General features: G+C 40.2%; 1 protein-coding gene across 1 annotated transcript; it reads right to left on the bottom strand.

Annotated features, from left to right (window-relative positions):
- Positions 1–891: 891 nt before the first annotated feature.
- POM121L2 (POM121 transmembrane nucleoporin like 2) lies at positions 892–9,254 on the bottom strand. Its single transcript, XM_024248079.2, has one exon. It carries the CDS (start codon positions 4,676–4,678, stop codon positions 1,571–1,573), a length of 3,108 nt encoding a protein of 1,035 aa, XP_024103847.2. The 5' UTR covers positions 4,679–9,254; the 3' UTR covers positions 892–1,570.
- Positions 9,255–13,946: the final 4,692 nt, after the last annotated feature.

The following is a 13,946-nucleotide window of genomic DNA, read 5'->3' on the forward strand; positions in this document are numbered from 1 at the left end:
TGGGACATTTGAAATTTACCCTCTTATTTCGAAATAGGCAATTCATTTTTGTTGACTTATAGTCACTTTGCTGTGCAATATATTTCAAAACTTATTCCTCCTATCTGAAACTTTGTACCCTTTGACCAACAGCTCATTCCCTTCCTCTCCCCCAACCCCAGTAACCACATTCTACTTTTTAGTTCTACGAGTTCAACTACATTAGATTCCACAAGTAAGTGAGATCATGTGGTATTTGCTTTCTGTGCTTGTCTTATTTCACTTAGCATGATGTCCTCCAGGTTCATCTTACACATTTTTGCAAATGACAGAATTTCCTTCTTGTTAAGGCTGAATAATATTTCATTGTGTATCTATACCACATTTTCTTTATCCATTCAGTCATTGATGGACACTTAGGTTGATGCCATATCTTGGCTGTTGTGAATAATGCTGCAATAAACATGGGAGTGCAGATATCCCTTCAACACATTGACTTCAATTTCCTTGAATATATATCCAGAAGTGAGATTGGGGCATTTTATGGCCATTCTATTTTTAGTTTTTTGAGGAACTTTCATACCATTTTCCATAATGGCTGTACTAATTTACATTTCTACCACCAACGTACAATGTTTTCTCTGCATCCTTGCCAACACCCTAGACACAATTCATGCCTCTGTCACTTTCTCACTGTGTGTCTTTAGACAAGCTACTTGGCTTCTTCATTGCTCTGTCCCCATCTGCAAAATAATGACTGAAACAGTGCCTACCTCATAGGATTGTCATTAACTCAATAGTTTGACAGTTTCTCATAAGGTTAAATATACACTTATCATATGACCCAGCAATACCACTCCCAGAAATTTTCCTAGAGAAATGAAAACATATGTTCACGCAAAAACCTGAACATGAATGTTTATGGTGACTTTATTTATTTTTGAGAAAAAATGGAAATAAATGTTCTTCAACAGGTGAATGGATAAATGAACTGTGGTATACTCATACAATTGAACACAATTAAAAATGGATTTTTAATCAGCAATAAAAGAAATAAATTATTGATGTAAGTAACAATTTGGATAAATCTCAGTGGCGTTATGCTGAGTGAAGGAAGCCAGTCTCCAAAGGTTACATACTGTTTGATTCCATTTAAGTGACACTCTCTAAAAGACAACCTATAGTGAGTGACAGAGAACATGCTAGTGTTTACCAGCAGTAGGGATGGTGGGATGTACGAAAAAATGTTCTAATTGATAGACATTCAACTTGTTTGGAAAGTCTGGATATTATAGATCCTGCTGCTGTGCACACTGCACACCTGACACAGAGAGGAGTGGACAGGAAGGGGAAGGCGAGGTTCTGTTCAAGTCCAGTGGGTTTGGTGCCACCTGGCCTCAATCTGCAATCACCACTAGATGGTTTAGTCCTTCACGTTCTTCAAGGATGTAGATTAGGACACACAGCGTGAACATCTAAAGCTCCAACTTTAGATCTGGACTATGTTTACTTTAGAAAATTGGAAGACACTGAGGTTTTTCAAAAACAATACTGAGGTCCAAATCAGGGTGCAAGTGACAGGGAACACAGGCTACTTCTTGTAGGCATGATGCCTTCGGGAATGCCCTTGCTTCCAATTCTTTGAGGTTTTTGATTTTGTGCCAATGGAAAATGAAGAGGCTGATGATCTAAAAGATCCTCTCCCAACAGAGCCCTGGGCAGGTGGAAAAGGCATCCTAAAGCCAACACTGCTGTCTGCCTTAGCTTGTCCAGGGACTGGGGTGCTTTGAGCAATGGGGGCCATAGTCTTTCTTGCAGAAATGCTGGCTCTCCCCAAGGCAAAAGCTGTGCTATGGCTGGGCAGGCCTTCAGTGTTCTGGCTCCAGCCTTTTCCAAAGGGGATCATGGTGCTAGTGGTTCCACTAGGCAATGCTCCAATGCTGAAAGCTCCAGAGGTGGAGCTCATGTCTGAACCAGTCATTCTGATCCCAGACTCATCACAGTCCATAGGGGTCACGAATCCCCCGAAAGCGAAAGGTTGTGGGGCTCTGCTGCCAAACACTGAGCCAAAAGCCCCACTTTGGTGGGTCTGAATTACAATTCTAAACCCAGTTGTACTAGCTTGACTAATGGGAAAACCTGCTGGAATGCTGCCAATGCCTGACCAGGTGATGGCAGGGGTTTGAGTGGTGGAGGCTGAGGGTGTCAAACACCCCAAGGCTGACTGTGTGGTACTAACGAAGGCTGGCTGAGCTGGAGTTGGCACGGGGGTTGGCAATGCCAGTGCTGAGCTCCCAAAAAGAAAAGAGCTACTGACACTTGGCATAAGGGCTGGCTGGGAAGGCCCTTGTTTCTGTCCATTTGTGGCACCAAATGCAGGCTGGGGATTAGCTCCTTGGGATAGTGGGAAAGGTGGCCTTGAGCTCGATCCCAACGGACTTGTGATTGCTGGAGTCAGGTTGGAGATGCTGGGGGTTGATGCAGGCCAGTTTGTGGATACTAGGGCAGAGGCAGGCAGAGGGCTGCCCATACCCCTGAAATTAGCAGTGCTGCTTCTAGGGGATATCTGTACAGCACTGGAAAGGACCTGGGTAAAGATGGTGACTGTGTGCACAGTAGGAATTGTAGGATGATGGTGTGGTGGGAAAATGAATCCTGTGGCTGGGGTGAAGTTGCCCCTGAAGGCCTGAGCAGTCCCAAGCAGGAAAGTGTCGCAAGTGGAAGGGACAGAATAAGTGTTGCCTACAGCACTGGTAACATTCACTACACCAAAATCCAAAGGTGGCTTAAAAACAGAGTCTTTAGATGTGCTGGCTAGGGTGGTGGACATGACCGCAGAGGTGGCCTTGACCAGGCCATGGAAATGATGGATAGAAGCATGAGTAAATGGAGGAGGGGTCTGCTTGGAGGAGAAAGGAGCTATCATGGGCATAGTTTTAAGTGGATCTATGCTGCCAAAGATAGGCTTGAAGGTAGGAGTTAAGGTACCCTGAGTTGTGGAGAAGGAAGAGATTGAAGATGCTGCAGCTGTGACTGAAATTCTGGAACATGAGGAGCTTCCAATCTCGCTGTTGTTCAGCGGCCCCAAAATCGGTTTTAACATGAGGTGAGCAGAAGTTGCGTCAGGAGGTGCAGATGCAGAAAGATGGGATGTTGGGCTACTCACCATTCCAAGCAAAGTACTTTGGATGGTGGGTGGTGCAGATGGGTCTGGGGGCATGGGAAACCTGTCAGCCTGAGAGGTTGAAGGCTGCCAGGTGGTGTCAGTAACTGGTGATGTGGGAGAGGTGGGGGTCAGCAGGATGAAAGTAGCTGTGGGCTTTGAGTCTGGAGAAGTGCCTGGAAAGAGCTCTGACTGTGAGCACCCAGGTGGGGTCAGTAGGCTGGGTGTCTTCAAAGGAGAATGGGCCACACTGGTTGCCTCTCCTGTGGACTGTAGAGAGGCCAGTGGACCTAGAGACTCCTGCATTTTTCTTAAGTTTTCCAACTGAGGATTTGCCCCCTGGGTTAGATCTGTTCCTGAAGAAGGCAGAGTAAGAGATAGGGAAGGCTTAATAGCAAGCCAAGTCTCAGGGACAGGGTCTGTGGTGACCTCAGTTGTATCTTCTCTTGCGTTGTTGCTCCGCTGTAGCTCAGCTTTCTTCCCCAAAGTCAAGTCCTCATCAGAGACTGCATAACCAAGCTGGGGAGGTGGGATCTCCGACACCATGTTCTCAGGGCTAGATGGCAGCTGTGGAATCTTTTGGTTTTGCTGCCCAGAACTTTCAGATGCTCCTAGGGACTCAAAATCTGATACCAGTGGGACTGGAGAGTAAGGCCGATGACAACTTTTTTCCTTTTTTATTGGCCACTCTGGTGTCTCAAATGATACACTGGGAACACTTCTCTTCCAAGGGTCTGAGAAATTTCTGGAAGAGCTGTAAGAGCTGGAAATAGCATTCCTTTTGGAGCTGAGGGTGCCACCTCTGTATATGCTGGCCAAGGAGCTCATGGAGGAGCAACTGGGCCTCTTAGTCAAGCTGTGATCTGAGCCCCAGGAATGGAGACTTCTCTTCAGCGGCCCAGGCCTGGGCACAAAAGAAGTGAGGGTTCCACTTTTCATCAGGGGCTTAAATGCGGATGGTCTGGTCTCTGGACTCCTTCTCTTACTGTCCAAGCTCTCAGGGAATAGTGGTTCTTCCAACCTCCCTTTCCCTTTTTTGCACTCTCTGAGGGCCCTGAACACTGTCTCCTTTGAACATGGATCTGAGAGCTCCTCAGAGGGTGGGAGTCCTGCAAGGGCAATTACATCTTCAGGAGAAGTGGAAGGGGGCACTCTCTGGTCAGGAGGAGTGATCTTGATGGTCACTGGGCTCCAAATTGGCCTGGGATGTCGAAGAGACCAAATAGTCCGCTTTAAGTAACTTTCCCACCAGTCTGAAGGGAGAGGCCCCAGGGGGGAATTCTGGGACTTCTTCATGGGAAAGCGCCTCCAAGCCTCGTTGGCCAGCCACGTGGTTGGATTGGCAGGATCCAGGTTTGGCCGCCTGCTCACAGGTCTATACCGTGGGGCAGGGTGGGCGCGGTGGACGAACTGAACCCGATGAACTTGGTGAAGGGGCTGAGTTGGCCGGCGTTTCGTGGGCCTTTCGGGCAAGTCGGTGCGCACATGGGCTGGGGACGAGGGCGAAAGTCCCAGTTTGCTCAGGAAACTGCCCATGAAGAGAGATGGGGCGCGGTCAGTGACTTCAAGCAAGGTTTTGGCTTCTGAGGTTTCGGACGTCTGCAGAATCGGACAGAGTCGAAGAGCGCAGTGTTCGGTTGACGGTTGGGATTCACGCGCTAGGAAAGCGCGAGTCTCAGGGCGCTTAGCACTCTCCAGGCCCAGCACCCGCGGGAAAGGGGGACACGCGGGACTTCGGCAGTCCCAGTAACTTGCTTTGCTGTTCTGAGACCTCAGCGGGGCGGTCACACCTCTGCTCTCTCCGCAGCGAGTTGCAGTACTTGGCGCGGGGAGAGGAACTCGAGAGGAAGCACACTGCCCCTCGCCCCTGGCGTCGGCAGCGGCTGTCTGGGACCCTGTGGTCCGGATTCACCAAGTAGCGCAGAGCTGGAATCGAGTGGGTGCACAGTTTCCAGGCTCCGACTATTACCGGCCTCGAAGGTACAGGCTCAGGGGGCTCAGGGCCCCGGCGCAGATCTGTCGGCCCGCGGGATCCCCGGAGTCTGAGTGGGGAGCACTATCCGCACCCCGCGGAGTGAGTGCGGGCGGCTTTCGCAGGTGCGCAGGACTGGAGATCTGAACCGGTGGATCTGTGCCGCCCGGATGGCATTTGTGGCACTAGCAGTCGGGAAGGCAGCTGATTGAGGATTTCCGCGTTTCTCCTTTTCTGCAGATCTTGACGCCGCCAGTAGGTGTCAGTCGTTTGCCGCACAGCCACCTTTGAGATCCACCTGTGTCTCCCAGCGGCCGAATCCAGGTTTCCTTCGTATTAGCACTTGGAGAACTCATGGCGATTGCCGTCAGGAGTGGCCTCAGAGATCCGGAGTGGGCCAATGGGAAATCGCGTCATACGGTCCAGAACCTGAGCCCTCCACAAGCACTTGGCTCAGTCCCTTGCTCAGGCCACCTCCTGTTCTCTTCTGCTCTGTGAAAGACACTGTTAAGAGAATGAAAAGACACGCCACAGACTGGAGAAAATATTTGCATAATACGTATGTATCTGCTGAAGCACTGGTATACAAAATATACATAGAATGTTAAAACTCATAATAAGGTAAAAAATTAATGGGCAAAATATTTAAACAGAAACCCCGCCAAAGAAGATATGCAGATGGTAAACAGCATAAAAAGATGCCAAACATCATTGACATATGCTATATGTCAATATTTAGCTATATATAACTAAACATCAGTAAATACTTCTGATTGCAATTTCAACATCAATAAGACACTATAATTGCAAATTAAACATCAGTAAGATATTACTACACACCATTCAATTGGCTAAAATTCAAAACACCATATGCTAAGGAGGAGGTGGAGCAACAGGTACTCTCATTCCATTACTGATGAGAATGCAAAATGGTACAGCCCCTTTGGAGGACAGTGTGGCAATTTCTTACAAAGCTAAAACACAGTCCTACAATACAATTCAACCACCACAATCCACGTGTTTATCCAAATGAGCTTAAAGTGAATGTCCACATAAGGACCTGCATGTGAATGTTTATATTCACAGTTGCCAAAAATTGGAAGCAACCAAGAAGTCCTTCAACAGGCAAATGAATAAACTATGGCATAACCATACAAGGGAATATTATTCAACACTAAAAAGAAATGCACTATCAAGTCACGAAAAGATATATAGGAACCTAAAATCTATATTGCTAAGTGAATGGAACCATCTGAAAAGGCTACATATGACTTCAAATATATGACAATCTGGAAAAGGCAAAACAATAGAGATAGCAAACAGAGTGCAACAGTGGTTGCAGGAGAGGTGGTAAAGAAATGTGGGATACCATTAAGCACACCAACATACACAAAATGAAAGCACTAGGAAAGGAGAGAGAGAAAGGAGTAGAAAAAATTCTCAGAGTGGCTGAAAACTTCCCAATCTAATTGAAAAACATTAATCTACATGTCCAGAAAGTGCAACAAATTCTACATAGGATTATACAAAGAATTCCACAAACAGACATGTCAAGTAAAAGCGCTGAAAGACAAAGACAAAGAGAAAAATCTTGAAAGTAACAAGAGAAAAATGACTCATCACTTACAGAAGAACCCTAAACAAATTAACAACTGACTTCTCATGTGAAACAATGGAGGCCAGAGGCAGTGGGATAAGATATTCAGTGTTCAACAAAAAATACTGTCACCCCAAAGTTCTATATCTAACAAAGCTACCTTTCAAAAGTGAAAGCAAAATAAAGACATTCCGACATAAACAAAAGCTGAGAGAATTTGTTGTTAGAAGACCTGCCTTAGAAATACTAAAGGAAATTCTTCAGACTGAAGGTGACACCATCTGGTAATTCAAATACACATTTAAAACAAGAGCACTGGTAAAGGAAATCACGTAATTATAAAAGACAGTATAAATGTGTTCTTATCTTAACTGATTCAAAAAGTAATTGTACAAAACAATGTGCATATTATGTACAAAACCATATGCTATGGGGGCCTATAACATATAGAAATGTAATATATCTGCTAATAACAGCACAAAGGAGGTGAGTGAGAAGAAAGCTGCACTGGGCTAAGGAAATAACTCCTGATAGTAAGACAAATTTATAGGAATAAATAAAGAAACCAGAAATGATGAATAATAAGATTAATATAGAATAAGCTATATATATACATACACACACACACACAAATTTTTTCTCCTTTTGTTCCTCTCACCTTATTTAAAACACATAAAATTATGTAAAGTAATACTTGTAATAACGTTAGGTTTGTAATATAGTTGTAATATTTATAACAATAATATGATTAAAAGGGAGAAATAGGAGAAAGAGCTATATGGGATTGAGATTTTTATATCTCACTGGAATTAAGTTAGTATAAATCTGAAAGTGTACTGATAAGGTATATGACAAATAAGTCCTAGGAATTATTGAATTATTTCCTCTGAAGAAATAATTCAAAATTTATAGTGGAAAAATCATCAAAGTAATTAAATGCTACAGTATAAAATATTTACTTAATGCAAAAATGGAATATAGGAGGAATGGAAGAACCAAAAAGGCATGAGACATACAGAAAATAAGTTAAATACCAGACAAATCCAAATATATCAGTAATAATGTTATATGTAAATATATTAAGCAGTTCAATCAAAAGGCAGAGACTGTCAGGGTGGATAAAGAAACAGTATTCAGCTATCTTTTTTCTAGAGAAGAGACCATTTACATTTAAAGATACAAGTAAATTGAAAGTAAAAGGATGGAAAACATATGTCATGCAAACTTCATCCAAAAAAAGCTGTAATGGCTGTACAAGTAGACAAAGTAGACTTTAAAACAAATAATGTTGCTAGGGACAAATAAGGACAAAAAGGGCTAATCCATCAGGAAGATATCACAATTATAAACATCTATGCAATTAATAAGAGCACCAAAATACATAACGACAAAAGTGACGGAAATGAAGAGAAAAATAGACAATGCAAAAATAATAGTTGGAGTCCTCAGTGCCCCACTTTCAGTAATGAATAGAACAACTAAGAAATAGATCAGTAGGGAAATACAAGACTTGAAGAATGCTGTAAACCAACTAGACCTAACAAATATTTATAGAATCTCCATTAAACAGCAGCAGAATGTACATTCTTCTCAAGAGCATATGGAACATTCTCTGAGATAGAGCCTATGCTAGGTTGTAAAACAAATCCGAATAAATTGAAAAGGATAGAAATAATGCAAAGTATGTTTGTCTGATCACAATGGAATGAAATCAGAAATCAAACACAGAGAGAAATTTAAAAATCCACAAATAAGTGGAAATTAAATTTCTAAATAGCAAGTGGGTTAAAGAAGAAATATTAAGATAAATTAGAAAATACTTGAGATAAATGAAAATAAAGAAACAACATACCAAAACTTATGGGATTCAGGTAAGTTAGTGTTTAGAAGAAAATTTATAGCTATAAATGCCCATATTAAAAAAGAAGAAAGATATCAAATGAGTAAACTAAGTTTTTACCTTAAGACACTGGAAAAAGACCAAACTAAACAGAAGCAAAATTCAGGATAACAGTGAAATTAATGAAGTTAATAATAGAAAAATGTCAAGAAAATCAATGAAATGAAAAACTAGCTCTTCAAAAAGATCAGCAAAATTAACAAACCTTTAGCTAGACTGACCAAGAAAAAAAGAGAACTGAAATTATTGGAATCCAAAACGAAAGAGTGAACATTACTACTAACCATACAGAAATAAAAAGACTGTAAAGGACTGCTGCGAAAAACTGTATGCCAAAACATTAGATAACTTAGATGGAATAGACAAATCCTTGTAATGATGCAAACTACTGAAACTGACTCAAGAAGAAATAGACAATCTGAATAGACCTGTAATAAGTAAAGAGATAAATTAGTAATAAAAAAAACTATATACAAATAAATGTCCAGACTTAGATGGCTTCAGTGTTGAATTCTACCAAACACTTAAAAGAATTAATACCAACTCTTCACAAACTCTTCCAAAAAACAGAAGAGGAGGAAACACTTCTCAATTCATTCTACGAGGCCAGTACCAGTATCCTTATACCAAAACCAGGCAAAGCCATCACAAGAAAAGAAAACTACAGACCAATATTTCTTACGAATACAGACATAAAAATACTCAACAAAACACCAGCAAGATGAATCCAACAACATACAAAAAGAACTAGATATCATTACCAAGTGGGATTTATCCCAGAAATGCAAGATTGTTTTAAATTCTGAAAATCAGTTAATGTGATACACCATGTCAACAGAATAAAAAACAAAAACCACATGATCATCTCAAAAGATGAAGAAAGGCATCTGACAAAATTAAACTCTCTTTCATGTTAAAAAGTCTCAACAAACTAGAAATAGAAGGGAATTTCTCAACCCTAAAAATGCATCTACAATTGCATGGAACCCTTGAAAAACTAGAACAAAGTTGAAAGACTCACACTTCTGATTTCAAAATTTACTATAGAGCAACAGTAATTAAAACAATGTTGTACTACCATAAGCATAAACATATAGATGAATGGAATCTGCAGTTGAGAGGCCAGAAATAAACCCATATGTCTATGGTCAACTGACTTTTTCCAAGAGTCCAAGACTGTTCAGTAGGAAAAGAACAGTCTTTCCAAGAAATGGCGCTGGGACAAATTGACAGACATGTGCAAAAGAATAAAGTTTGACACTTACCTCACACCATATACAAAAATTGACTCAATGGATTAAAGAGCTAAATATAAGAGCTAAAACTATAAAACCCAATGTTTGGGAATCCACTGCCTTATAGAAAGCTTATACATTTGTACTACAAGGCAAATACATGAATGTTTATAGCAGTATTATTTAGAATATAAAAAATCTGGAAGGTATCTGAATGTGTATTCACAAAAACGAACACCAGAGAATTGAATTGTGATATACCTGTTCAGGGAATACAATACCACAACGTAAAGTGAATGGTCTCCAGGTACATTCAATAACATGGATGAATATCACAAACCAAAAGTTGTGCAAAAGAAGGCAGGCAAAGAATAAAAAGACAGTATATATATGAAGTTCAAAAACTGGAAAATAAATTTTGTCTTTTGATTCATACACATGAGGTGTATTAGTATCAAGTAAGGAAAACAGAGATCACACTGATTATTTTAACAGTATTATTAGAAGGAATTGGTAAAATGGGTATTGGAAGACTAAAAAGGCAAAAAGGAACAGTAGTGACAGCATGAAACAGCTACTACCCCAAGAGCTGAGGAAACACACGTGCAAGAGGTGGGGTTATTAGAAGCTAGAAGCTTAGAGAAAGGGACTCAGTGCTGAAGCCAGATCTCTGAGGAGGGGTCACTGGCCAGCTGGTGCTGTGATCTCTGAGAGGATATGATGAGGCTGGTTCTGAGAGTGTGGAAAACAACCCTGAAAACGTGAACCAATTGCTGCTGGAACTTACTGCTACTACAGAGTGAAGTGCTGCTGGGATGATGCTAACAGGAAGAGAACAACAGAATTGAGAGTTTCTTCTCTCTTTTCCAGCCTTCCAGTGTCCTTCTAGAGTCCTCCACTGCCAGAGTCTAAGAGAGGGTACAGGGTGAGGTTTGCAGTCCCAGCCCCAGCTTCACAAAGCAGAATGTAGAAGTGTGAACAACATTAATATAAAGTTCAGAAACATGCAAACTTAACATATTCTCTCATAATGCATAGATATGTGGCAAATCAGTTGAGAACAGCAAAAAGAATGATAAATATAAAATAATTATTCTGCAGAGGAAGAAAGGAAGATGAGATTGGGAAGGGAAGATTTAGGGCTTCAAAGTATTGGCAATATTTTATTTCTTCAGTTTTATTGGGTAAATTTGTATTTGCAAAAAAGTATTTTTACTTTCATATATTGCATTTTTGTGTGTATGTCATTTGAATGTACATTCAAATTTTCACAGTAAAATATACTTTATAATATTTAACACAAGTTGTTGGAAGCAATTAAAATACAGTAAAAATTTTAAATCTTAGGAAAATCACTTTGTACATACCAACTAATATAGGTACTGAGAATTCAATTAAAAATTGAATTGACTCATTAAATAGAACAGTATTGTTTGCTTTTTAAGGAAACTTCAGAAATATAAACCTTCTCCAAATGAAAAAAGTCATAGCAGCATCTTAAGGGAAAAAATATTCTCTGGGAAGATGCAACAAGGCCTAAGCAATAGCAAAACTCGTGGTAATTTTATTGGCTGAGTGAAATTAAACGGATTAATTTCTCCCATCACAGTCCTAGAGCCTTGGGGAATGCAGCAGAATATTCTATTGTATTGTTCAGGCAGGAAAAAGTGTGTGTTTCCAGGTGGTGGCTTTGCACCTTCAGTTAATAATTCTAATAAATTCACCATGATGATACTTGGCATCTGGAAGAGCTATTTGCAGCTTCTCTGGACACATCAGAGCAATCCACCCTCCACAAAGGCAGATGCACTAAGGATGACAAGTCAAAATGCAGATGAGCCTTCCCTGTAAGTGAAGGAGCCAGCCTTGGCCTCTCTGCACAGCACGAGAGCATCTGCCTCAAGTTGTGGGCAGCAGAAATCTCCTGTGGTAAATATTCTTCAAAGGCCTCTGCTCTGAGAATTCCAAGGAGGTTTAAGGATTCTTGAAAGTTTTTCCTTGTCTTATTTCTCCATGTATAGAAGGGCCCCATATGCAATTTAATGTTCTGCTGTCATTGTCTTGAAATTCTTAGTAATTTATTAACAAGAGGCCCCTCGTGTTTTCATTTCCCATTGGTCCCCCCAAATTTAATAGCCAGTACAACTCCTATTCTTTCTCTTCCAAAATTAATGTAATTCAACCTTTGTATTTTCCTTCCTCTATTTCAGTCTTATTTCATTAATTTTGGTTATCAAATACTGACTCTTTACCTTTTTGTTCTTTTTTAAATTTTTTTCTCTCTTCTTTCATTTCTCTTTTTCTTCTCTGCTACTTATTTTCTCACTAGTGGTTAACAGGATGGGCTCCACTGCCTGGGTCAAGTACAATTTTGCAACATATGAGCTGTGAGGACCTGGGCAAGTTACTCAATCTCTTCTTGTCCTCATCTGTAAATTTGGAATAATAATTTTACCTACCTCACAGGATTTTGTGAGGTTTAGTTATGTTAAGTATCTGTAAAGTGTTAGAACATTGCTTGACACATAAGTCCTCAGCAAGTATTTATTAAATAAGTAACCTTATCTTTATATTCTTTTTCTATATATTTCATTTTCTACTTTGATATTCTTTATTTTAAAAATTCTCCCCATACTTTATATACTATTTTGATATTATTTAATCAAGCTTTAGTTAATTTTATGTGTTACATCTCCTTGGCATTTTTATTCTTCCATCCTTTTTCTCTATACTTTATACCTTAACTAATTTTTTTAAAATCCAATTAAAATCCAATTTCTCTTTACTGCTCCTTTCTGGATAACCTCTTCTTCTTTACTGTTATAACTTCCCTTATTTTTCTCTATTTTATATTGTATTGGTTTATGTTTTCAAATTTGAAATGCTTTCAAATTTATATTTGAAATGCTTTGCATAGTTTCCAGATATTTTATATTTTTTTCTTACAACCACTTCTCTACAAAGCTCTTCTTTCTATGATTAAAGCTCACAACATTCCTCAGGTGGTTTTGCGTTTCTCTAACTTCAGAAGTGGATTTGTATGACTTTTATTCTTTTGCTGTCCTTTAACAATTTTTTACACAAAACTCTCCAAATTCTAGCATTCTTTTTTCTCATTCTGTGTCTTCTTTTAGTATTGTTTCTTTCATTACTATAGTGTCCATTTCTTTTTTCTTTTTTTTTTTTTTTGAGACAGAGTCTCGCTTGGTCGCCCAGGCTGGAGTGCAGTGGCACAATCTCGGCTCACTCCAAGCTCTGCCTCCCCGGTTCACGCCATTCTCCTGCGTCAGCCTCCCGAGTAGCTGGGACTACAGGCGCCCGCCACCACTCCCAGCTAATTTTTTGTATTTTTAGTAGAGACGGGGTTTCACCGTGTTAGCCAGGATGCTCGATCTCCTGACCTCGTGATCCTCCCACCTCGGTTTCCCAAAGTGCTGGGATTACAGGCGTGAGCCACTGCGCCCGGCCTATAGTGTCTACGTCTTATTGCACACTTTCTTTTCACTGATTTTCATATCTTACTTTTCTTTTTTCTCTCTCTTCATTCTTTTTCTCTTTCTACTGCTCCCCCTCAATTTCTATTCCCTCTCTATTCATATTGTCTTATTTTATTAAATGTTTTATATTCTTTTAAAAATCATCTTAATATTTAGTTGAAAACGTTTTATATTCTTTTTATATTTTATTTTATTTTTTGAGATGGAGTCTTGCTCTTGTCACCCAGGCTGGAGTGCAATGACGCGATCTCGGCTCACTGCAACCTGCGCCTCCAGGATTCAAGCGATTCTCCTGCCTCAGCCTCCAGAGTAGCTGGAATTACAGGCGTGTGCCACCACGCCTGGCTAATTTTTGTATTTTTAGTAAAGACGGGGTTTCATCATGTTGTCCACGCTGGTCTTGAACTCCTGACCTCAGGTTTATATTCTTTTTAAATCCTCTTCTGTTAAACAATATTTCCGATTTTATTTTAACACTGCTTTTAATTTTTTTTTAATTTTTAGTATCGATAATTTAGAAATATATTTAACAATTCGGGTATCATTTTAAAAAATATATTTTCCCTCCTTGATGTCTTTGCTTAATTTTTCTGTTTTTTAAAA

The sequence above is a fragment of the Pongo abelii genome, chromosome 5 (assembly GCF_028885655.2).
Source record: "Pongo abelii isolate AG06213 chromosome 5, NHGRI_mPonAbe1-v2.0_pri, whole genome shotgun sequence".
NCBI lineage: Eukaryota > Metazoa > Chordata > Mammalia > Primates > Hominidae > Pongo > Pongo abelii.

Excerpts from the sequence above, each read along its gene's own strand:
- POM121L2 (XM_024248079.2), bottom strand. The coding sequence starts at position 4,678 with ATGGGCAGTTTCCTGAGCAAACTGGGACTTTCGCCCTCGTCCCCAGCC.